At 38.4% G+C, this 26,623-nt stretch overlaps 1 protein-coding gene across 7 annotated transcripts in view; it reads right to left on the bottom strand.

Moving 5' to 3' along the window:
- AFF3 (AF4/FMR2 family member 3) overlaps nucleotides 1–26,623 on the bottom strand; it is a 575,972-nt gene that overhangs the window by 418,878 nt on the left and 130,471 nt on the right. For 5 of the 7 annotated variants that reach the window (XM_045077717.1, XM_045077718.1, XM_045077719.1 and 2 more), the window contains one exon: nucleotides 25,241–26,089. In XM_045077717.1, the coding sequence (XP_044933652.1) occupies nucleotides 25,241–26,089 (849 nt within the window). The remainder of the gene's footprint in view (nucleotides 1–25,240; nucleotides 26,090–26,623) is intronic. The other 2 variants (XM_045077722.1, XM_045077723.1) reach the window with 1 other exon arrangement.

The raw sequence follows: 26,623 nt of genomic DNA, 5'->3' as shown, positions 1-26,623 counted from the left end.
TGAGCCACCCAGGCGTCCCACAAAATCATATTTTAATGTCACATAGGGCTGAGGGATTTTTTTCCCACTTCCTTGATGTGTTAAATGAAACTGTGATACACATTCCTATAGATAACATTTTCAATTTCTTCACTCACACTCCAAATCACATTTCAGAAAGTTAACAATGTAGACTTCTATAAGGATCTACAAGAATGACTGTTCCCAATCCTTCACAGCTTTTAAATTTTTGCCAGTTAGATGGGCAACATATTAAGACACTGATATTTTCATTCGTGTGTCTTTATGTTTATTTTCCATATGATATTTTTTTTGACAGCTGAATATCTTCTCTTTGTGAGCTATCTATTCACGACTTTTGCCCATTTTTCTTTTAGAGCAAATGTTTGTGGTGATTTTTTAAATAATATTTAAGAATCCTTTGTTTTCAAGTAATTAACAGACTGTAAATTTTCCTGTTTGTCATTCGTCTTTAAATCTGATATTTTTTTCTTTTAATGTATTTTTTAAGATTTTATTTATTTATTTGACAGAGATCACAAGTAGACAGAGAGGCAGGCGGCCGGGCGGGGGGCGGGGGGGCTTCTTGCTGAGCAGAGAGCTGATATGGGGCTCTATCCTAGGACCCTGGGATCATGACCTAAGCTGAAGGCAGAGGCTTTAGCCCACTGAGCCACCCAGGTGCCCCTGATACCATGTTTTAAAAACTCAAATGAATAGGCCTTTATATCTGTGTCATTTTTCATCTGAATTTCAAAGTGTCCTTGAAAATTATACCACTTAAAATAATCAGACATATTTAATGTTCTGAACTTGTCCACTGACAATTAAACACCTAAAATATAAAACCACTAAAACTTTTTGAAAAAGAGAGCCTTTGGCTGACAACTATCAGAAGACAAAAAAATGCCAGTAATTTCTATTGTTTTTTTGCTGTTCACAATCAGGACCCAGCAATGCCTCAAAGACACTAGCTCTACAGTGCTCTTACTCAAGTCACAGGAGCCACACACCAGCAAGCAAAGGCAGTCGAGGACAAAGGGCCATCCTTTGGGATTCAGTTTAGACTTCTAAGGCGACCTAACCAGAGGAACATAAACATAACAGAAAAAGGCAGTCCAGCCTGAGCAACCACACTCACTAAGTTACTTGAATTTCTGAGTCTCATTCTGGCATGTTAACTAACTACTGGCAGTATTCCTTATGACTCTCCAGGTCTGATGATGTTCCAACTTCCCTCACACCGCGGGCCCAGGATATTAAATTTACTAGAAATTTGCAGAAAACATTAAACATGGAACATTTAACTCAAACTGAAACTGAAAACCAAGCAATCAAGTAGAGAGCTAAGATAAAAAATAACATAAAATCAAAAAGGACACAAAAATATTTCCTAATTAAAGAAAAGAAGAGGCTTTAACAATGGAAGAAAAAGAACATTCTGGGCTTTCTGAGCTCTGTTCACTCTCTGACAATTACTCAGGTTACTGCTACATACAGATAGTCTCCTTGAGGGACAGGGCATAATCTTTGTCACAATGTGTACGTACAATTCATGCAAGGACAAACCAGACATACACGGGATAATCCACAAACCGGTAATAAAGACAAGAGTTTCAGCCCCTTTAAGAACTACTCATGTGTCCATGCCTGACTAGAACCCAACCATAAGAGATTTAAAATATATTAGATGAAATATAAGTTCTGCTTAATCAGAGGAGCCTTGTACAAGTGTGAGATTAATCCAGTTTTCCTTGAACAGGACCATCTCATCAAGCCAACAGTCACCATCTATCCCAATGGTAGAGGAAACAGAACTGAATGGGGCCTACTCTTCATCTGACCCATTTCCTCCACTCTCCAACATGGTTTAAAATTTTCAAAATTCATGTAAAGGATGATCTCCATATATCTTGGATTATCTTTCTGTATTCTCCTTAATCCAAGATGATATAATTCACTTTTTGGTGGATCACTTGTGAATTATTCTTAAATGTCTTTGTTAATACTATTACTGTTCTTGTTATTAATATATCCTGAAACAACATCAAATACTTAAAATCCCTGCTAATGAGGCAGAGACTTGAGCTGCAGGTCTGCAGTTGTGCAGCGTCTGTGGGGGAAGGCTGACTGAAAGAGCAACAGAACCAGTGTCCTTTTATCCACTGACTTCAGAAGTACAGAAACATTATCTGGACAATTCAGGTGAGAAAAACTCACCTTTCCCTGAATTCTTTCTGTAAAAGCAACACTAATGGACTGAATTACTCAGATAATTGTTCTGTGCCTGTCTGTATTTAATTAAAATAAGAAAGGAAATAACGCTGCCAGGCAAGCACTTTCCAGAAGGTTTAGAGTACAGAGCACTCAAAGGTTTTGCAATAGGACTACATGGCTCCAGAAAGTGCCAGTAGAGCAGAAAACTTCATCTAAACAACATTAGTTTTAATTTCACTAATTTCAGAAGAAATCCACTTCACAAAGCTTACAAAAACACTGGTTTTCAAGCATGAGAAACATTCTTTCCCCTTTCACATAAAATAAAATGTAAAAGTGTTTTCCTCCCAGTTTGTCAAGGGTAAGCTTTGTTTTTGCATTTCTGTTTTTGTCTCTTATTTTTTAAATTTTACAGTGTAGCAGAAATTGCCCTCTAATATTTCAAACGTCAGGCTTCAAGCGCTAAGGCAATTGTGACAAGAGTTGAAATAGTGTGGAGAGTGAACAAATGTTCAATGCAACTAAGATTGATATATAGGTATCAATCACTTCAACTAAACAATTCACTGATTTCTGTATATGAAAGGAATCTATGAAGCTTTTAAATTCAGACCTAGAGTAGGTCTATTTATATACCAGAGTAGAAAATTTTAATAATGAAAGCTCCTCTTCACTCAGCTTCCACATTCAGTGTCATCCCAAGTCCTCATTTTAGTATGCTGTGAATATCCAGAGAAATTAAATAGGCCCCTTCTGTGAAGGCCTGGGTTTAGCATGCAGATTGTTTATGAAATAATCTGAAAGATTATCTAACCGTGTTTTTGCTTTATTTTGGTAACCTAAATGATCATAAATACACTATAGCCCTATGGATGGAAAAGTAACTGAATAGAAACGGAAAGAGGTATGTTAATAAATCTACAGAACTAAAAACAAAATAGTATGTTAATACCATCTGTTCCAGTTCTGTATCGTCCAACTCTGCCACCCCCCACCCCATCAGAAGGACCTAGTTAATTCACTTGAACTGCTTGCTGCCTGAGATTCTTGCCAGAACACTTAACGGGCCCCTCATTTGCAGGGTGGTTTTATAGGTTCTCTGGTGCTGAGCAGAGGTAGGACAGCTTGCAGGGCATGAGGAGGACAGATAAAACCACCCTGCTGTGCAGATTCAGTCCATTTGCACTGGCTCTCATACAGAAAACAAATTGCAACCTCTCACAAAGGGGCCCTTTTCTGCACTAGCAGCCCTGAAAAATGCAGGCAAAAATGAGTAAATCAGGCAACTTCACATCAGGAGGAAAAAAAAAATGGCTACCACTCCAACAGCTGTTCTCATAATTAAGAACAGATTTCATCACTAAACTCTTGCTGGTTATGTCTGCAGCAAAACAAATACACAGATGTAAGGCATTTACATATTGGATATTTCATACTGGGTAACCAAACCAAAACTACCTTTTCTGCTTTAAGATACTCTCTTGAAAATATCATCTAGTCAATGGTAAAGTATAAGGCAATGTCCAAACCTTAAGTACAAATATATTTCTGTCATCGTCTTTCAACTAAATTTATTTTGGCATTCTACCAGATTCACTTTCTTTTTACATATTCAAAATTGCAATGCACTGCCATGGACATGACCTCTCTCAAATAATGAAAATGCACTACCAGTTTCTTTTACTTGTAAAATTTGCAAAATTTATTGCTGCCTCATTTATCCATGTTTTAAAGGATTGCATGGCACATGCAGTAAAAGGAATAGCATTTGAACTTTTTATTTTTTTTTATTTATTTTTTTTAAGATTTTATTTATTTATTTGAGAGAGAGCATGAATGAGGAGAAGGTCAGAGAGAGAAGCAGACTCCCCATGGAGCTGGGAGCCCGATGCGGGACTCGATCCTGGGGACTCCAGGATCATGACCTGAGCCGAAGGCAGTCGTCCAACCAACTGAGCCACCCAGGCGTCCCAGCATTTGAACTTTTTAAAGGTAGATTGGTATGACATTAAATCAGAGAAATAAAATTAATGAAATGATAAAATTATAATAAAAACAGATAGGTAAGGACAAATTAATGGAATGCCACTCCACTGCAATGAGAAAGCGGTCTACAATTCACACAACACTGATGAGTCTCACATACAAAGTGCTGAACAAAAGAAGCCAATAATATAAAGTACAAAAATAGGCAAAAGTACTTTTGCTGTTAGAAGTCAGGATAGTGGTCCCCCTTGGGTAAGTAGGGTCATTACTGGGAAGGGGCAGAAGAGGGCTTCTGGGGTCTGGTAGTGCGCCATTTCTTACTGTGGATGCCAGTTACGCCAGATGTGTTCAATTTGTAAAAATTCCTCAAGCTGTATTCTCAGGATCATTTTTCTACATATAAATTGTACTTCCACAAGAAATAAAAAAATATAAACTGAAATAAAGTAAAAGAGATAGACAAGGCATGGACCGAACTTCACGATTTTCAACATCAACAATAAGTACCTGTTCACCAATGTTAGTCCTAACCTTTTCATAGGACCCAATCCATGCAGTGTTCACAAGCTTCCTGACACTGTTACAGTAGTGTCCTTATTAACAATATTTATCAAGTCATGTGTTTTTCTTTTTGAATGCCTAAATTGGCCAAATGTTTAGGCTTAAATTAACAGCACAATGTTCTAAGAAAGTCTCTTGTCTAATATGTTAAACTGATTATCCTCCCAAAAGGTAAGAATGTTAAATCAATTTTTGTGTATTTCATTACCAGTACTATAATTTAAAGCAAAGAAGCAGTTCTAAACATGTAATTTTCAGTAAAAAGTGGTTCTAAGAGCATTTTTAAAATGACATATTATTATACTGCTTTACCCAAAGAACAATAATCCTTTTACTTATTTATTTATTTAGATTTTATTTATTTGACACAGAGAGAGAGAGAGAATAGGCAGAGAGGCAGGCAGAGAGAGAGAGGAGGAAGCAGGCTAAGCAGAGAGTCCAAGGTGCAGGGTTTGATCCCAGGACCCTGGGATCACGACCCCTGAGCCCAAGGCAGAGGCTTTAACCCACTGAGCCACCCAGGCGCCCCCAACAATAATCCTTTTTAGAAATCCACAGATATAAATAAACTAATTGAAAGTAGAACATAAAACATAACACCTAACCAAGTTGACATCATATTTTCTAAAAGTCTTCATATTTAAAATTAAACTTAAAACAGTACCCCCACCAAAATATCTAATGCATATAGTTCAGGAATGTATACCTGGTAGATTAAATAGTGGTGGCAGTTCCATTCAGAATTGCAAATTTGAGAATTTACAGATGCAAGTTAAGCTGTAAATAAGTATTAAGGCATCAGAGTATCATAAACTTACTAAACAAGCTGTGGTGGCTGATGGGGAGGGCGGTGTTTCCTGCACTCTCCTCCCAGCTAGGGCTTTGAACAACACCGGCAGCTGATTTACAAACATAATCACGTGCCCTTTACTTTAAGTGGCTTCACAGCTGCACTTCTCAAACAGTGACCATCCAGTGCATGAACCAGGGGTCAAAGACATAAAAACACTTTCCTAGCCTAAGAGGAGGGTCTCTCTGACCTCTTTCTGCATGTTTGTTCGTCTAGTTCAACATTGTTGCCAAGGCTGAATTCTCTTCTGATAGCTTGATCCTACACAATAATTACTATTAAAACATACCTAAAAGAAGGGATATGGAAAACATTATTCACAGTCTTTTTGTTAATCGATTTGGGGTTCACGTTTATAAGTAAGAGCCCCAGAGAACTTGGATGTAGCACGATGGAACTCTCCACAAGCTGGTTTCTGCTGAAGGGCTGAAATAACACCAGGTTTCACTTTCCCATGCAGTGCTTCCTCAAACAGCCAACCTGGTGACCGCTCCTTTAGATCCACCCACACATCCCCTCTGACTGTCAGCCCAAGATCTAGCTTGTGACCCAGGACCATGCAGGGCTCATTAAATTTTGATTTATGAGTACTCAATATTATTTGAACTTTTGCTTATGCCAAACTATGGGCATTTACTTCTTTTAAAGAACTCCATTGTAATTATAATTTAAGGAAACTAGATCTGTATCCTTAATGGAATTACGATTTCAAATTCCTCTTCACTCTTAAGAGTGTGGACACTTCTCCACTGATAGTCAAATGAAGCTTATATTTACAAGCTTTCTCCTGCACTACCTATGCCTCTTAAAAATGTATTCTCTGTTCTTTTCTTTTCTTTTTTAAAAGATTTTGTTTATTTATTTGCCAGAGAGAGAGAGAGAGTGTGAGTGCACAGGCAGACAGAGTGGCAGAGGGAGAAGCAGGCTCCCTGCTGAGCAAGGAGCCCTTTGTGGGACTCGATCCCAGGACTCTGGGATCATGACCTGAGCTGAAGGCAGTCCCTTAACCAACTGAGCCACCAAGGCTTCCCATATTCTCTGTTCTTTAAGAATTGAATGTCCAGCCAGAATGCTGACAGGCTGTAAGATGCAAGGTATATTACTTTCTCAAACTCTAGGCTAGGATAATGCTTGCTTATAAACATTATGAATCCTTGGTTAAAAAGAACGGCTATGTGATATTTTAAAGCTTTTCCTTTTTTTTAAAAATCTAATTGGACATTAATTAATGAAGTATCTGCATTTTAAGCACTGTACTCTATGCCAAGGATGTAAAGATGAGGAAAACAGGGGACTAGCCTGACTAGGAGCTCACAGACTAATGAACGAGAACTCTGTGAACCTAATAAAAACATAATGGGACGGATAGATGAATGGATAGCTAATACATGGTGGGCGGCAGTGGCAGGGGGGGAGCCGGTAGAGACAAGAAGTTCTGTGAAGAAACAGAAAGCAAGTCATTCCACAAGGAGCAGAGGTTTCACAGAGGAGATGATCAAGAGCTTCAGTGACAGTCACCTTGATGGGGGTGAGTGGATGTCTGCTATGGAAAAACCGATGGTAAAAGAATAAAGGCAGGAAGGTGCATGTTGTGTACGGGGTTGGGGGTGGGAACACAGCCGTCAAGTTCAGGGTAGCTAAAGCGTAGGAAACCTGGCTTATGAGTGTCATGAGGTTAAAGCTAGAGGGGTAAGCTGATATAAGATCGGCAAGGCTGTATGCTAGGTCTAAGTGTTAGGTTTGGTTTTGTTTTGTTTTATCTCTAAATGGGTATTTTCTAGCATATGTTTCTCAGAATACCAATTCCCTCAGTCACTTTGGGGGGAAAACACACACACACACACCCCAAAAGAACGAAATGCTTTTTGATCAATAAGTTTAGAAAATGCTACATCCTATAGGGTCCTTTCAGAGATTCATAATATACATTTGGTAAAATGCTGCTCTAGGAAAGTGGGGGGACAAAAAAACTATTGGAGCAAGAATGTAACATGATCAGATTTATTTGTTCCTTTTCATTTCCTCTTCATTAGCAAAATATTTTTTTTTAGCAGTTCATGTCTGGTAATGATGTGGATGTTGCACTAAATTTGAAAGAGCTTCATAGCAAAACTCCAATAGGTGACAAAACACAGGGATGGCCACTCCACACAAGAGGCTATCTCAGATTAAAAGTGATTCATGATATGGGCGCCTCGGTGGCTCAGTGGGTTAAGCCGCTGCCTTCAGCTCAGGTCATGATCTCAGGGTCCTGGGATCGAGTCCCGCAGCGGGCTCTCTGCTCAGCAGGGAGTCTGCTTCCTCCTCTCTCTCTCTCTGCCTGCCTCTCTGCCTACTTGTGATCTCTCTCTGTCAAATAAATAAATAAAATCTTTAAAAAAAAAGTGATTCATGATAGAATAAAGGTAGAATTATGGAAACATAGCAAATGAGAATGACTTCAAAGGTTCTAGCCTAGAGACCCAGGGGAAGGTGCTCCTTTAACCAAGACAGAGAATTTCAAACAAGTCTGCTCTGCAGAAAGGCAATATCAGTACTGGTCATTTTAAGTATGGGGTGCCTACAAAAACATCTATAGGGGCATACTGAGAAAGCAGTTAGTGAATACAGAATAATGTATAGAGAAGTTGAAGCACTATTACGGTGCATACCTGGAACTAAGACAAGATTGTGTGTCAACTATACTCAAATGAAAAAAAAAATTAAGAAGAAAAAGAAAGCAAGCAGTTAAAAATATGGCTTTCAGCTTAGAAGGAAGGCCAGGACCAGAGATACATAATTGTAATCATACAGATGGTCTAGGAAATCATTGGAATGAATAAAGCATCCCCCTCCCAACTCTGGGGAAAATGCACAGGGCAAAAAGAGTAAGAATCCAGAATACCAACAATTCAGTGTGTAAAATGCAAAGTTAATTGATCTCTTATGTGACATTTTTTATACTATAATCTTAAGGGATTTTATTGTAATTTATTATAATCTTAAGGTTTTATTGTAATGTAAAAGGTTCTGTTTTGCATTATCCAGAAACAAAATATAGTGCTAAGCCTGACACTGTTTTATATTATTACTTTGGTCACTGGTACATCATGTAAAGGAATCAAAATCTTTGGAACAGAGTCTAATTAAATACACCTTTAGTCCAGAGAGATTCAGAGAATTGACCAAAGACTTGCAGTGAGTTGTTCTATTTGCAACTAGCCCACTATTTAAAAATTGGTTCAAAATCCAACTTTCTCTTTCATTTGGTTCTAAGGCATGTAAGAATGCAAATGAAATCAAGTAATTCACTCAAATAAGATCATTAACAGATATTAGAAAAGCATTTTCCAACTTTCACATGTTCTCTTTTTCATTTTAATTGCTATGATGGAAGACTGTTAACAATATTAGCCATTTTTTCTTGATGTAGTTGAACTGTGTTTCATTGAAAAGAACATCATGAAACTACCCTTTATTCTTGGAAAGATGGTCAAGAAAAGACCATATTAACAATGGTCTTAGCATCCCACATAGCCAATCAACAAAAGTTACTAAGGGCCAAACATGAGTGAAGCTCATCCTTGCTCTTTTGAGATACACCAGAGAAAGGAAAAGTGAGTAGCACAATCATAACTGAAGTCAAGGAAGACTACAGCGGCCGCTACTTAATTGCACATCATTATTTCAGTTGATTGGCATAAAGTTCTTAAGCCTTCAAATATAGAATCCTTTAAAATCTATGTTAGATTTAACAGAATCTACATTTTTCTTCAGTACAGAGGGGAATAAAACCTTCAAGAATTATAAAATATTGCTGCAGAACAGCATGAATATATTTCATGCTCCTGAACTGTGTACTTAAAAAATGGTTATGATGGCAAATTTTAGGCTATGTGTTTTTCATCACAGTTAAAAAATTTTAAAGGCATTATGAAGTCAAATTACCTTAACGTACTATTGTCCATAAAATGTTCCATATCCTACAAGGAATAGGGAGCTGTCCACCATTTTCAGATGGTGAGAAAGAGGTGAATGGATCTTTAGGTTAATTAAACAGACAGTGCTACTCAGAGCTTGTTAAAGAGATGTTGACAAGATGAACATTCAAAAGCTAGAAAAGCTAGTAACAAAGTGAAAGTTAAATAAGAAAGTAGCACTAAGATTTAGAAGGGTATGAGAGACTTGTAAAAAAACAAAAAAAATCAACAAGATATGATGGTATGGATAAAGAAAGGGAGTCCAAGATGATCCCAGCACATCAAGTTCCAGTAATAACTTGGAACCATGTTATTGCGGTCGACCTGAGTTTAAACCATTAAAATAAAAATACCCAGAAAGCATTCAGTAAAAAAAACAAAAAACAAAAAACCACCACAGTCTGGATGCTCTTTAACCTTTAACCACCAAGGTCTGAAGATACCAAATCTGAGTGAGATATATGCCAGCTAAGTCTGAGCCAGGACTTCAGATGAAGCCCAGTCGACCAGTGCAGTCATCAGCTTTTGCCCCAGCAAGGTTGCACTACTCACTCTCCCTGTGCCTCCGTCACTTGAAGTACACTGGGGAAGGTGAAGGGACTGACAACGAAAAGTAAAAATCATTTCACTTTCAATTTGATGGAACTAAAGAAACTTCTGGAGAGTGAAACAGTCTCTTTTAAAACTTTGCTGTGCTCTAGGAAACAGAATAGAACTGAGAAAAATTAAACCTGTTATAGAATTTATGCCTTTAGGCAATCTGACAACTGCTGATCTTTTTTTCCTTTTGGATCTCAGTACTGAAGGCAACTCAGAAAGTCTGCTGCTCTGATCTGTACAAAAGGTCATCTGGTGTTTCCAAATCAATCTCTGTGGTGTTCCAGTTGCTAAAACAGCAGATTAAATTAGCATCCACAAGAACTGCAAGTCTCTCCTCTTCACACCAACACTTGGGGGAAAAACAGGTAAGGATGTCATTGGTATACTGGAATTGGAGAACCTTACTGTAATGTCTAGCATTAAAAAAAGGAAAGAAAGAAAATTCAAGTTTTTAATTAAAACCTTCAGAGCCTCATCACAAAAATGTTTCAGCCTTTGCAGATTAAATGGAATTTTTTCCACTACAAAAAAAAAAAAAAAGCCAATTTCTAGGGGTAAAATAGTATTCAGAAAAACAACGTGAATTTACTTGCACTGAATGTATATATATTTAAACTATCTTACCATTTCTGTTCTTTAAATCTAAGCTTGGATATTTATTTTTCATTTAAAAAGTGGCATATTTTAATTTCTAATCTAAGGATATTATGGTTACCAAAAAAATTTATTTTATTTTTTACTACTGCTAGCTACTTAATCTGTGAAATACAGCTCAGGAAAAAAATGCTGTCATAAAACCTGTTGGTATAAAGATAAGCAGTTTATTTAATATCTAATTAAATGTGGTCACCAGAGAAATCACAGCTTATGAGACTTTATCAGAAAAAGATTAATCCATTTCAGGCTTAACCCAAATGTCATAAGAAAACTCATGAATTTAGATAGGAATCCACTTATTATCCAAAGACATTTTCATATTGAGTAAGAAGAGCCTATATTACTGGTGATATTTATACTTACTTCAATCAAATTCATATACTTTGTAGCTATCATTGATTTCGGGGACAATTATCAAACTAGAATAATATAATAGGGAGCCCTGTCCTCTTTGTCAAAAATTTCTATAATGTTCCAAGAACACTTTATGAGTTTATAGACCCCATTCATCCAGAAATTCAAAAAATTATATGGATTGTGTCATTTTAATTCAAAAACAACTATCTAACAAAAAACTATTGAACAACTTATTATATGTGGGACTCGGGCACTGGGGAAATGAGGATGGAGAAAAGGATTCCTTCTTTTGAAAGGCTCACAAAAATCATGAGACAAACCCTTAAATAACCACTGATATAAAGTAATAAGTACGAGAGGGCGGAGGCTGCTTTTTTCCCCTAATATCTATTCATGCCTTTATCCACAAAAAAAAAATTATCTGAACACATGGTGACCCAGCATAAAGTCTGGATGGATTTCTCAGCCTTCCCCAAAGCTAAGACAGCCAGGTAACTAATTGAGATCAATGAGATGTGAGGGAAAATCGTCTGTGGTCCTTCTAGGTTGAAACTTTGAAGAACAAGATATGCCTTCCCCCTTCCCTTTCCTCTTCCTGAGGGCTCAAAAGGAACCTGGGCCATCTTGGATCAGGTGGACAAGTGTAGCACTCTTACAGATGGTAGAGCTATAGAATGAAAGGAACCTAAGTCCATGACAGGATGTCACAGACCAGAACCACCATTCTACCTCAGATCTATAATTTAAGAAAAATAAGCTTTTATCTTGTTTTTAAGTTGCTGTTTTTAGAATCCTTCACATGAAACAGCACCATGTTCATACTTCTTTTTTCTTCTGAGAATTTTGGTACTAGAAAATGTCCATTAATTGGAAGATCCAAAATTATATAGTAAAAGAGAAGAAAAGCCTGATTTCTAACTTTCTCATGAAAAATAAAACCCTGAATTAGAACAATAAACTAATTTTACAAATAATAAAATTAAACTGAGAAGTAAAACTGTACAAATTCTTAGAAGAGAATGACTTAAGTAATCGCGGGGGGGGGCGGCCTGGGTGGCTCAGTGGGTTAAGCCGCTGCCTTTGGCTCAGGTCATGATCTCAGGATCCTGGGATCAAGTCCCGCATCGGGCTCTCTGCTCAGCAGGGAGCCTGCTTCCTTCTCTCTCTCTCTCTGCCTGCCTCTCTGCCTACTTGTGATTTCTCTCTGTCAAATAAATAAATAAAATCTTTAAAAAAAAAAAAAAGTAATCGCGGCGGCACAAGTTTTTGTTAATAAAATAACTAACTAACTAACTAAATAAATAAATAAATAATAAATAAAAAATCAACATAGTAAGAAATAGAATAGGTATCAAGAATTGATCATCGACCTGCAGAAGAGGCTTAGGAAAACAGTAGTGAATACAGGTGAAAAAAAATACAGGTCAAAGCAATTAGAATGAAACTAATAGATAAGAAAGACAAAGATGAGTAATTACAAGAGTAATTCCTTGAGAGGTAAATCAAGAAGAGTGTGTGCAAACAATGTGTGTAAACACTTAATAAAAACAAAACAAACAAACAAACCGAATCAAAACAAAACTCCCTGAACTGAAAGAATGTACTAATCTGGAAAAATTGAAAGAGCAATTTATGTTTCAAGAAACGCTCAATATTGAGACATATTTTGATTAAGCTGCAGAAGTTTAAAGAAATAATTCTTTAGGTATTCAAACAGACAGAGCAAACTATTTTCAAGAAGTAACAGGATGGGCATATTTGAAGAATATATATACTGAAGCCCAAGAGAATCTTCAAATTTGGTGAAACTAAAGAAATATAAGAAGAGAGAAAGGTGAAAAAAGAAAAAATATTGTCTGGAATGAAATTCATTTTATATTTGTGGAATTTTTTTCTGGATGGTAGGATTTGACTTGATTTTTAAATTTGTTTTTTCTTCATTATTTAGATAATTTGAAAAAGCATATAACATGTTAACAAAAACAATGAGTAGGTAAGCAGAAAAATATGAAGAATAAGATGGAAAGCAAACATGCCAATACATTAATAACAATCAATTCTGGGTAGTGACTTTATAATTTCTAAATATTATTATCATTTCTTATAAGAGGAACTGGACCTGAAGGAGGAACCTGGCAGGCAAACTGGGAAAGAGTAGTACTCCAGGCATAAGCCAAGCCAGGAATTTATGAAAGGAAATGGCATGCATAGGAAACAGCAAGAGGTCTTGTAGGTAGATGGGGATGATGCCTGGGTCAGATTATATGCTATACTTGCATTTCATTCTAGTCTTTATTTCTGTCACTGATCTACCTAACATCATTCAAACCAGTTATAGCATATTTGTCCTTGTTTTTCAGGTGTAAAAACTCAAAGTCCAAACCTCAGGGACAAGATAATTAAGTACTGGATCTAATAGAACCCTCTTCTAATAATGGCACAAACAGATGAGAAGCGGCGCCTGTGCTCAAGGTGATTCCAATGTATTTGTGACACTAGACAGGCAAAACAGCAAATAATAATACATGGTAATATAACACGCATGGACCCTATAGGAACTTAAAAGAAAGGAAACTCTTTGATGGTTGGAGCAGACTGTGGAAGTGGCATGACTTAGGCCAGGCTCTTGAAGAAAGGCTACAGCATTTTGATTTAAGATTTCCAGTCTCTCAAGAAATTACACTGTAAGATCCCCACCCGCAGCTACCTCACAATTCCACAAAGATGGAGTATTTATCTTTTTTTCATACTGAATTATAAAGAAAAGGCAGACTGAGTCATCACTTATGCTGGAATATGACTGTGGGGAAAAATAAACAAGTAAGTGAAGGCTTACCTTATATTAAAATAAATTCCAGATGGCTAACTTTTCATCTAGTTCCTTTATGGTTTTATACATTAGATTTAACTTTTTAACGTATCTATGGAAATAGCCTTTTTAACCATAATTAAAAAGGAAGAAAGATACAAAATTTAATTTCTACATTATAAGCAAAAGTTAATCAAGGAACTGGGAGAACTGCTTACAGTATATTTTTTAAAGGTGCACTTTCTTAATGTTAAAAAACTCATAACTTGGTAATTTACAATAGTGCAAAGAAACTGAAAACAGCTTAAATGCCTAACAAAAGGATTCTGTAATAAATTATGGTATCTGCATAGGATAAAAACTACTGAAACTCTCAACTAAATGAGATGCAAAGACCATAGAGTGAATGTTGCCAAAGACTGTTCAGTGACATGGCAAAGTGGTTATATCATGCAAGGAGAATAATTGGGAAAATAACTATATATGATAACTTCATCCTGATTCAGTAAAGAAGGTCTAAGTATAGAAAAAAACCAGAAGAATCCACACCAAAATGTTAATTGTGACTATTTCCAGACTGCAGGAACTGTGAGTTTTTCTCCTTTACGTTCTTAATCTTACCTGAATTTTTATAATGAAGACATATTACTCTCAAAAATCTTTCCTGCCCCTTGCTGCAAAACTTCTAGAAAGAACTGTCTATATGTAATGTCTTTAATTCCTCCTCTTGATTTTCTCTTAAACTCAGACTTGGGCCCACAAAACACTCTTTGAAGTAACTGATGAATTTCATGTTACTAAATCCATCATCGGCAGAATTGAAATCGGTAATTCCCTTCTCTTCTTGATACCTCTCTCCTCATGTCTCCTAGACACAGTACTGATTTCTTCCTACTGACTGATCCCTTCTTTTCTGTCTCCTTTGCTGGCCCCTTCTCAGTAATCCCCTGATGTAGGGATGCATAAGGTCTCAGCCCTGTTTTTTAGCCACACTCACTCCCTGAGTGACCATATCCAGCCTTAAGGAATTACCACACATATGCTGACCACTTCCAAATCTATACCTTCCAGCCCAGATATATATTTCCTTCTCTACCAAATTCCACATTTGTGGCTCCAATGTGCATGTGTACTCATCAGGTCCACTTGGACACCCCAAACTCAATAAGCTTAAATGAATTCCTGCACTTCTCTTCAAAGACCTGCTTCATATATCATTTTTCCCATCTCAGCTGAAACCAGCTTCTATCTTTCGGTCAAAGGTAGAAGTCAAAAATTTGTCCTCAATTCCTCTCCATCTGTCACCCAACCAGTCAATTCTTACCGACTCTCCTCCAAAATATATCCAGAATCCAGCCTTCTCATTATCTTTGCTATCACCTAATTCCCATAACTGCTATCACCTCTCCCCCAGATTAGGGAAATAATCTGCCAAGTGATCTCCTGCTTCCACCTCTGTCCCATCATGGTTTATTCGCAACACTGATGGCCAGATCAATCCTTGTAATACCCAAGTCAGACCATGACACTGTGCTCAGAACTCCTCAAGGGCTCCCCCTTCTCACTCACAGTAACACCAAGATCCTTGCTGGGGCCTAAAGGACTTATGTGATGTGGGCTCCTCTCCTGCCTCCTTCCTCCTTGTGTATTCTGCACCAGCGCCCTGTCCTGTTGGTGTCACAGGGTGAGGAGGTATGTTCTCACTTGGGCCTTTGCTGAGCTATCCACTCTACTCCAGCTAACTCCTTCTTTGTCCAGATACCTTCCTGCTAATCTTGCCTCACCTTCTTCTTGCTCAAATCTCACTTTCTTAATGAGGATTATTTTAACTTTTTTCTAAAAGACTTCATTTATTTATTAATTTGAGAGAGAGAGAGAGCGCGCACTTGAGAAAGAGGGAGAAAGAGAGAGAGAGCACAAGCGGGGTGAGGGGCAAAGGGAGAAGCAGGCTCCCTGCTGAGTAGGAAGCCCTATGTGGAGCCCAATCCTGGGACTCTGGGATCATGACTGAGCTGAAGGCAAACACTTAACTGACTGAGCCACCCAGGAGCCCCTTAACTAACCTTTTTAATAGTGCAACCTGCTCCCTATCTTTCAAACCCGTCTGCACTCCTTTATGGGTGTGAACCCAATAACGTTTACTCTTTTCCATAATATTTATCACAAATCATAAAAGGGTAAAAACCAAAATGATAAAGGAGCAAGTGAGACACGCAATGCTGAAGCAAGGAATGCTCCTCTGAAAACTTGTATTTAAGCTACTCTGATGCCATTGGGAAAGGGCGGAGTGACCCTGAGGGAGGCACTGTCCAGAGGACCAAACCCATAGGAACTGATAATAAAACACAAACACAAATGAAATAGTTAGCAATGTGAAATCCCAGTGGGCACACTGGCAGCTAAGAAGTTCAAGTTACTAGAAGGTTGATTTGTAGGTCAGCATAAGCAAGGGTGAGAGCTGCCTAAAGGAGGTAGGAAGTTCCCTCTTAGCTATGGGAGCTGAACACAGGAGGAGCCTCACTAGGGATGTCACAGAGGGGAGTCAAACACAGGAGGTCTGGAGGAGACCTTCCATCACCCATGCTCTCTCTCTCTGTGAGACTGTCAAGACATCCAAGAATGGGGGGGTGGGGAGCGGCTGATCCATATTTGTTTCCAGGGCTTCTACAGATCAAAAACAGAATGCACACATTTTTCTATTTTCTACTCCTTAGCCTTCTGTCACACAGATAAGGAGTCAAACATTTACTGTGTATTAAAGGCATGCCTCTGGCTATGTGGACCCAAATGCTATGTAACCGGCAATGTTTCTGAAGGATATGTCTCCCAGACAACAAATAAATAGAGCTCTGAGTAAATATATGAATTATGTTTGCATAGGTTATGAAATAAAACATTACCATGAATAAGTGGAATAGGAATCATGACAGAAACAAGATCCATGAAGCACAAGAAGACATATAGGGATAAAGGGCCATTCTGGGAATCAGTATCCATTGTCATCAAGGAGTACCTCTAAGAGCTCCATGTACACCAGGCTATTTTAAATCCACTAAAACTTAATTCACAGGGCAGGAAGTCTGAAAATGTGGTCTCCCCCAACACTGTCCCCTTTTCCTCTCCTCACGCTCCTTATTCCCACATCCCTGTGCTACAGCTCACATCATGTGGCCAGAGAAGAGAAGCATCTGCTTGCAGCACATTCACAGCACCGTACACACCGCCCCTAGGCCAGGGCTCCTGCTCACAACAACCAAACAAAGGAGAGCAAGGAAAAAGAGGCAGAGCACATAACATCCTCGGCAGAGCCACTGCTGACTTAGGCTTTTGCTTCTCAGGCCAGCATATAGCTCTCTGGTTTATTTTACATGGGCTATGTTTACATACATCAGTAAATATGGTTCCCATTTCTCTTTGTAACAGCAGCTATAAATTATATGTTGGAAGTGTTTGGCTTTTCTCTTCTCATAAAAGGTTTGGCAAGAATTACTGAGGCCCCAAGGACAGGAGGTCAGTGGTTGGAGGGGAGTGACTTCCTTCACCCCATAGCCTTAAGTTAACTAATTCAACAAATACCTACTGAGCACAAACTATGTGCCAGGTATAGTTAAAGACGCTTCAGTAAACAAAGCAGTAAAAAACAAAACAAAATCCTTGTTTTTACTGCTTCATAGTCTAGTGAAATTCATCACCTCACCTCAATTTCCAGATTCTGAACCCTAAAACCATCCAGGGCTGAGCACATTAGCAAGTAAATGTGAGGTAAAGAGAACTATATAAATAATTATAATAATAATCACAGGTTATTATTGTTATGGATTTGTAAGTGCTAACTATGTACCAGGCACACTATTCTAAGCACTGTACATCTATTAAGTAGTCATAAAAAATGCTATCAAATGCTATCAGGTACTGTTATATTGAATTGTGTCCCTCACAATTTTAAATTTTAGATACAGATAGGGTCTTTATGGAGTTAATCAAGTTAACAATGAAGTCATTTGGGGGAGTGCTCTAATCTGGAATGACTGATGTCCTTACAAAAAAGAGGAAATGTAGGCACACGTACACATAGATGGAAAACAATGTAAAGATGCAGGGAGAAGACAGCCATCTTCAAGCCAGGGAAGGAGGGCCTGGACAGATTCTCCCTCACAACCCTCTGAAGAGACCAACCCTACCAACAACTTGATTTCAGGGCTCTGGCCTCCAGAACTGTGAGATAATTTCTGTTGTGTTAAGCCAACCAATTTGTGGTACTTTTTCACGGCAGTCCTAGCACAATAAAGGTACAATCATGATTCCACTGAGACACAGGGTCATCTGGTGAGCCAAGGGACTAAGAGTCCAAGTCAGACAATCTAGCTCCCGAAAACACACTCCTCATTCTGTTCTAAAATCAGACCAATTATACAGAGATAGGTCCCAGTCAGTACCCCTCATGCAAGTGTCTGTTGATCCTAAAGCCTGACCTTTGGCCAAAATAAAAAACTGCTGTGTCCAGGGGTGGCCGCAGAAGGCTTGTCGCATGTGCAGCTACAGGATGGAATGTGTGAGTAGCAGCAGGGACCCTGCACTCTCCTCTATAAAGGCACTGCTAATGCTGGTTAATCAGGTAGTAAGTGAGTCTTCTGCTCGGCCCAGTTAAACATGTTATTTAATACTGTGTGGCTTCAAAGAGATCAGTTTCACTGAGTCATTCTAAATACTTACTTCCTGAAAATTTTAATACTTTTCCTTAGTCCATATTTTGTTGACTTCATATTTCATTTAACTGGAAATAAAGCTCAAGTGTGGTATGTTCTACTACAGGTAAAAATAGCTCAGGAAAGCCCACAGAAAGAGAACGTTTGACCCCAGGCTTGGCAATAAAATCTCGGGAGGGGACTAAGCATTAAATAAGGGAGTATCATGTCACTCAGCCTTTGCTCTGTTAATCCAGGATGATCCCAGTCTCCAAGATTGCCATTATTTCCAACAAATAAACAAAAAAGAACTTTCAGAATTTCATTTTTCTTTTCCTTCCCACCTCTCTCTCTCAGTCATACACACACACACCCCCACACACACACACACAAAACCAGTTCCAATAATATCCTCACTTCTTTATCTTGTTTACTTTTGTCGTTTCAGAGGTATTTCTATTAGAAATTGTTAGAGTAACGATATATAGCTAATATTTACTGAATGCTTACTACATGTCACTGTGCTAAGCACATGACATTCTTGAACTCACTGATTGACTCCTCTTTCTGGTAACTCTGCCACATAGATATTATCATTTTCTTCACACATAAGAAAACTGAGGCCCAGAGAAGTCAAATTCCTTGCTCTCCGCCACATGGCTAATGAGTGGCAGAGCCAAGATTTGAACCTGCCTCTGGCAGAGCCATCATCATGCCATTGTGTATCTCTGTGTATCTGAAAGTTTGCATGAACGGGTGAAATACAGAACAAGAGGCTTTTGTCATTGGACTGTGCAGCGATGTTTTTTCCAGGGTGGATGAGGCTCTTGGATCACATAACATCTCTTCTAGTGACTCCAAACACAGAAGGCCTGGACTCTTGATTAGCCCCAGGTTTGGAGTCAACACACATAAGGTTGCAGTTTAAGGGCAAATAGTCCCATAATCCAGCCAGATGCTTTCTGGGAGAGGAAACTTTATGGGAATTGAGAAAATACACAGGGAAAGTAAAGTGGGGCTTTCTAATGGCCTCCCTCTGGGTCTCACTCTCAACACCTACATCCCTGGGAGTAGTTTCCTACCTCATGGCTAGAAAATGTGGTTTTATAATATGAACTAAAGGAGCCCAGAGAGGAAAGGGGATGGAAAAGGACACGGACACCTTTACACAAGACACATTTTAATACGCTTTCTTCAGAGTTTTCAATAAAGGGTTATGGAAACAGAAGCTATTTTTAAGTGGCTAAGCGCTTTACCTTTAGGGCCTCACCAGCTGAACATAAAAGTACCGAAAAATTTGGAAACATTCCCACTTGCCAGCCTTCATTATGACCTTCAGAGTGACCCATCTGTAGGATGGAAAACAAGTGCTTTCATCCAGTATCTGAGATCAAAGTTGTGGGTCTTCACTCTTCCAAGTCTAAGGGGTGCAGGCTGCCCGCATTCTTGCTAAGAAAATGCACGGCCTACGTTACAGGGAAAGGAGGAAGCACAGAGCGTAACCATCTGTGCTGTTACTAAGCCCTGCTGTCCCACAGGACGAGGCCTCAGTCTGCAGTGGGTAAAGGGGGACGGAGGTATGATGATGGGGAGGATGAAACCACAACAGACAGGGAAACCGAGCCTCCAGCCTGGCCACACACCCTCGTTTCATCAATGAGCAATCAGATAGCATACTTCCATTTGAAAACATTATATATCTCAAATGTAATTAAGAAATTTAGACTGGCATGAATATGTAATGTACACATTGCTCTGCAGATGCCTTTCCCGTCCGACAGGCTGGTGCCGACTTTAATTTGGAAGAAATCCATTTTCATACAAAGGTAACCAAGAGTGACAGGAAATAGGAAGCCTACATCATTTATCTTCTGTGAACTTAGGGGGAAAAAATCAGTTAATTGCTTTTCTAGGAAGCTATTTTGTGGAATCACGGTGCTTTATCTTTCTGCTCATATTCATGGTATAAATGGTGATTTTTAAGTGCCTGGCGTAAATACACTGATTAATCAATACACCTTAAACTATTTAATTACTTATTTTAACAAATAAAACTCTGATCAACCAAAAAACAGCTTCACTGTTCTTGTGGATTAATTATCAAGCACTACGAATATACATACATACAATCCTAATATACATACAGTCTATTAATTGATACTCAAATGCACATGTCTCCTTCCTTATCACTGACTAAACTTAAGAGCAGCAGGCCCTGCTTTCCTCTCTTCCTTCCCTGGCTTTTTAGGTCTGTTCTATTCTCAGCCATCAGAGCTCCTCTGCAAGAGCCATCTTAAATCACCGCTACTTATTAAATTAATAACAAACAGAAACTAAAATGGGTTATGTTTTAGAGTACCACTGAAGCTGAAACTTGCCAAACAAACTGACTTCATGGCCCATGAGACCCATATTCCCATATTTTGTCTCAACAGCACTGTATATTGGGCCTTTTCTATAGAATTGTCCCATTTCTGCCTTCCTATATCACCTAGCATATACATACATATTTTTAAGTTTGGGGCCAATATAAAGCTCTCTTTTCAAATCTAAAATTATCATTTCAATAACAATTTCTTATTATTCCATGAGCCAAAGACAGATATGGCATGAAGTTAATGATGCATAAGCTCCAGGGCCTCTTAAGCAAAGATTCCTCTAAGGCCTCAGGAGGGTCTCTAGCAATGAGTTAATACTTGTTTTTGAAAAAATTTCAAGTATAAGATAATTTTCTACTCCTTTTTTCCTGAAGAAAAACCCCAAGATGGTATACATTTTCGGTCCCACAAAACTTGTAACTGCCCCACTAGGTTAATGGTCCCCAGTGCCTGGATCTTGAATTACATGTTGAGGGCAAAACAATTATTTTGTGTGTATATGTGAAACAAAAAAAAATTTGCTTCAACTGGAAATAAGATTTAGTGTTCCCTACCCTAGAATGTTGTAGAATGCATCTGCAGTCATTTCTTATGTCTCTGTCTCACACCTAACACTAGTCACCCTTCCGAGTGGCACTCCAGGGAAGGCTCACTTAATGAGGGATGGCATCAAGAATAAAAATCTCAGCTATAATAACAAAAATATGTTTTTCATTAAACACAAAACTGAGCTGGGAAAAACCAGCCAGGAGACAGGTGTAGCAGTTAAAGAACTCCCTTGAGGTCTTTAACTTCCACATCAAATTGCACTGAATTTTTCCACACTAATTACCTATTATTGAAGACTAAAGAATTATAACAAATAATTCACCATGGCAGCAGATAGAGTGCAGATGTTGTAAGAAAAAGAATGAAGAACTTATGAAGTCTAAAATCAGGCAAAAGAGATTCACAAAGTCTCAATTTTTTAAAATAACAAAGATTTTTCTACTACAAGGATTATGAAAGTGAGGAAATTTTCTAGGACTAGGAGGACAATTTTAAATTTAGTTTGGACTGCACATAAGAGAAACTGTATATTAAAAGCTAAGTGCTATAGAGTCTAATTTATTTAATTCATGTAAAATTTCTTGCAGGCAGAAAAAGTCTTAGCTTTTTTTTTTAATTTCCCCTATCACATTGCATTTAGTCATTGATTTGATTTCTTATGAGTACTGTACCTCCACAATGCCATACGCAGCTATATTTGCATCTCCTTTGTCTTTACATCATTTTTACCCAACACTTCCTTCTAGCCCCCAAATCCTTTACACTGGCATAAATCTTGCTCTATAGCTAATGTCCTGGGAAATTATAATCAAGTCATACAAAAGTTCCTTTAGTTCACAGCCTCTGTAAATTTCCCTTAAAAAAAATGCATTCCCTACCTCACTGGAAATTAATGTCAGTACTATCAAGAGGACATTTTCATCTAGGTACTATCTGTGTTTATAAAAAACAATAGTTAAAATAATAATTAAAATAATAGTTCTTATTTGCCATGTTTGTTTTATTCTCTCCAAAAAATAAAAGCAAATGTACCCTCAAAAAGTAAAACCTGATTCGCTGATAAAATTCTTCAGTTTCTCTGCTATGACTGTGGATTTTATAGGGATGCCCTATAAACACTGAGTGACATACCCGCAAAAGATATTTTTTAATCTCTTGGAGTACTGTAAAACAAACAAGCAAACAAAAAAACTCTTTGAGGGGTGCCTGGGTGGCTCAGTGGGTTAAAGCCTCTGCTCAGGTCATGATCCCGGGGTCCTGGGATTGAGCCCCACATTGGGTTCTCTGCTCAGTGGGGAGCCTGCTTCCCCCCCCCCTCTGCCTGCCTCTCTGCCTACTTGTGATCTCTCTCTGTCAAATAAATAAATAAAATCTTAAAAACAAAAACAAAAAAACAAACTCTTTGAGTCTGAAGGATAGGAAATATAACTTATAGATACTATCCTACTGCTAACTGGGAAAGAGTCATTTTCTTATTATAATAAACTAGACAGCAACACACAAGTGCTGCAAAATATACATTATCATATTTTCCATAATATGCAATTTTTTGCTAAAATAAGGACTGTATTATCTCCCCTACAATAAAAACACCAAGAAAACAAAACAAAACAAAAAGCAGATCTGCCAATTAAAACTTTGTTCTGCAAGCAACACTTCTTACCTCTTTTCTATCAATGCATGATTGGCCTCTTTAACGTATTCAGTATAGAGTATTAGGAAGAAGCAAGTGGACAGGCTAAATGTCATTACATGGGGGAAATGAAACACTTCCTGTATAAAAGCTCTAATTTTTCTTGGTATGACTCTCTATCCCAGGCATTTCCCTCTTTCTGTGATTACCGAACCGTAGTACAATGTGTCATTCCCAATCTGGGGTCTTGGAAGGACGTCCTGAAAATGTCCATGTTATTAATGACACACCCAAAAGCCTAATGAAAACTGTACTGTTATCTGCATAAGGCTGTACTGGTTATCAAAAACTGGCTTTTAACCAGGGCTTTATCAACTCATTGGGTTATAAAGTAAATAAATGAATTACTACCTAATAAATTTGAAGTTTCTCTGGCACGTAAAAATCATTTTAACAAGGAATCAATTGGGATTACAATTATAATGGATTCCTGGTAGTTACAGCCACCTCTGTTCAAGGATAAGCCATGTTTTATTTGCCAGGTCATTTGATGATGATAACACAAATCAAAGGGCCTGATAAATTCAGTTTTATAAGCGGATATTAATACGCGTTTCCCACAAACTTTTCAAACCACAAATGCTAGCAGAAATTATATGCTGCTTCTATTAATTCCTAGGAATACTTTATGGGATCCATCATAAATGAATGATCAAAAGGAGTTACTGATGTACATGTCACTTAGTTTCTTCATTAGAACCTGTGTAAACATCTCAGAATTTAAAAAAATACATCTTCTCTAAGGGCAATATGTTGATCTCCCAATTGGTGCACAGTGCTTTCTGACGTGAGAGCTCAGCTCATAAATTATTAAGTTCAGCCTTGTCAGACTCCAACAAAAAATATCAAGTCATTTGTGTTTTTATTTGGTCATTAAACCAAATTAAGATACAAAGAATATGCTAGCCACAGTATTATTCCATCTTTAAAACCGAGTATGTCAAAAAGGAAAAAGAAACTGAATGGTTCCTAAGTCCAATGCTCTAGAATTCACATTTTATGTTGGTTAGTATACCACATCATAGCAAAACAAACAAACAAAAAATGTGCATGTATGCTTTTTCATATGCTCTTGACAAGTGCCATCAATTTGGAATATAGGAGGAAATGTGCTTCTCTAAAACAAGACTTCATTTTCCATCCAGATTTACTGTTCAAGTAGACTAGACTCTTTGCTTCCTCTGCGATTATGTGATTTGCCTTTTTGAGTTCTCATATTCCACACATCTAGTCTACACATTTTGTAATGCAATAAATAAACACTTCAGATTAAATTTAAGATGCAAGAATCTGAACTAAAAGATTTCACTCTCTTCATATAACCTAAGATTATTTTCACAGGACAAGGCGAGTCCTTACTTGATTAACATCAATTAACCTGAATTTTAGGTATTACAATATGGATGAGACATCTGATACATTTGACTATTCACCATATTCAATACTGAGTCATTTAACAATTAATTTAAAAATCATTATAAGGTTTCCTTTATGTCTTGGAACATTTCAAAACTGACAAAAATGTTAAACTTCTGAACTCTTTTACATAAAAATTAACCTCTTTTTTACAATACTTCTACTCTTAATATATAATATCCATGTCGACTCTGACCCATTCACACACACACACACACACACACACACACACACACACACACACAAAATCCCATGAACTGTATTGAAGGAAATTCCTTCCCGGATGAACACAGACACATAACCAAATATGTTGGAACTTAAAAAAAAAATGGTGGTAATCAATTTGATATTTTAAGAAATCATTATTTATGTGTATAACCTCCTTTAGCAATGGCTACAAATCCTACCACATGAAGTCGTTCACACACTGAAAATTAAGAAACATGGGCACTGGATTTATAACTGCCGAGTCATCACTGAGAACTACTCAGATGTATGTAGTTGGCATTGACAAGAGACTCACCTCTCCTTGTTTGGGGATGCTGAACTTGGAAAGCTTGGTCTTGGCTCTGGCGGACTCTGGCTTGGTGGCTGGGACTCCCCTGTACGACGTGCAGTGCACACTGGTTTCTGTGGATGATTTAAGTTTTGGAGACTCATCAGGAGCCTGATCTTGGCCGTCCATCGGCCGCACATATGCGGTGGGTTTTTGCTGGACCAGACTGGGTTTTGAAGCCAGGGATGGAGGAAAATTCTGAACACAGTGTCCGCTGCTGCTGTGCTTGGCTGCCATAGCAGGTGGCCTTTCCTGGGTCTGAAGACCCACCTCTACATTGCACACTTGTTTGGCTCGTGACTGCTGTCTGCCAACACCATCTCCAAGCAAGGTCCTGAGAGAGCCTTGTTGTGCTGAGTTGGAAGAAGAAGAAGAGGAAGAAGAAGAGGAAGAAGAAGAGGAAGATGAGGATGAGGGGCTGGACACAGACTGGTTAGGTTTTTTATTATGGTTCTTTGGGTTAGCAGATCTGTTCAAATCAAGCAATCTGTGTCCGTGCTTACTTGCTCTTTGTTGACCATCCGATGGCGGGTGCCCAGCCTTCTGCCAGCCCATGGTGCCCCTCTTACTCTGTTGCGTGGGGACAGCTGCTGGTGTGGAAGAAGCTGTGCTACAGACAGATGAGGGCTGGGTCTGGGCTCTTGAATCTGCAACAAAATGTTCATCGATCTTGTTCACAGGAGCCTGAGGAACCCCAGGTTTGGGAACACCCACGAGATGACTCTGATTAGATCTATCAGTTAAAAAGTCTTTCATTTCATCGTAATTGCCTAAAGTATTCTGGATCCTGTTGGAGAGCTCATCCCCCTTGTTCGTCTGGAGAAAGAAAAACACAACAAGCACCCTGTTGTTAGAGAGAAGAGAAACGCAGGAGACCACGGGGAGGTACCTTGATGGCTCACAGAGTCAGGACTGTCACATTCAGAATGAGAGCTGGGAGATGAAATCAAAGTCGCCATCTCTGAAGTCTGTCCACACTGCATCGCACCAGGACCAGGAAGCCGTTAAGAGCCTCAGACTGCATCAAAAGGGAACCTACCCGTGGCAGTGTGATGCCGCTACAGATATCAGGGAAACAACCACCGCAGCTTTGCAAAACTGTTGGGATTGAGGCTTTCCAGGATTGGGATTTCTTCTCTTTTTTATAGTCCCTTTGGAAGCTTTTCTTGAAAATTCAAATTTGGCTCAAATTGTTCTGCTGACAATTTCTAAATATATAATGATTCTTGCCAGAAACCCAGAGGGATAGGCAGAAGAAGTCAGCATACAACTTAAAATGCACACAGGGCTTGATGTGCAAGGAGCCACCTGCCTAAACTACCCAAGGTTCTGTGCAGGCCTCAGTGAAAT

The sequence above is a fragment of the Mustela putorius genome, unplaced genomic scaffold (genome assembly GCF_011764305.1).
Source record: "Mustela putorius furo isolate JIRA1106 unplaced genomic scaffold, ASM1176430v1.1 tig00000224_pilon_pilon_pilon, whole genome shotgun sequence".
NCBI lineage: Eukaryota > Metazoa > Chordata > Mammalia > Carnivora > Mustelidae > Mustela > Mustela putorius.
This window is presented reverse-complemented; position numbering and strand designations above follow the sequence as displayed.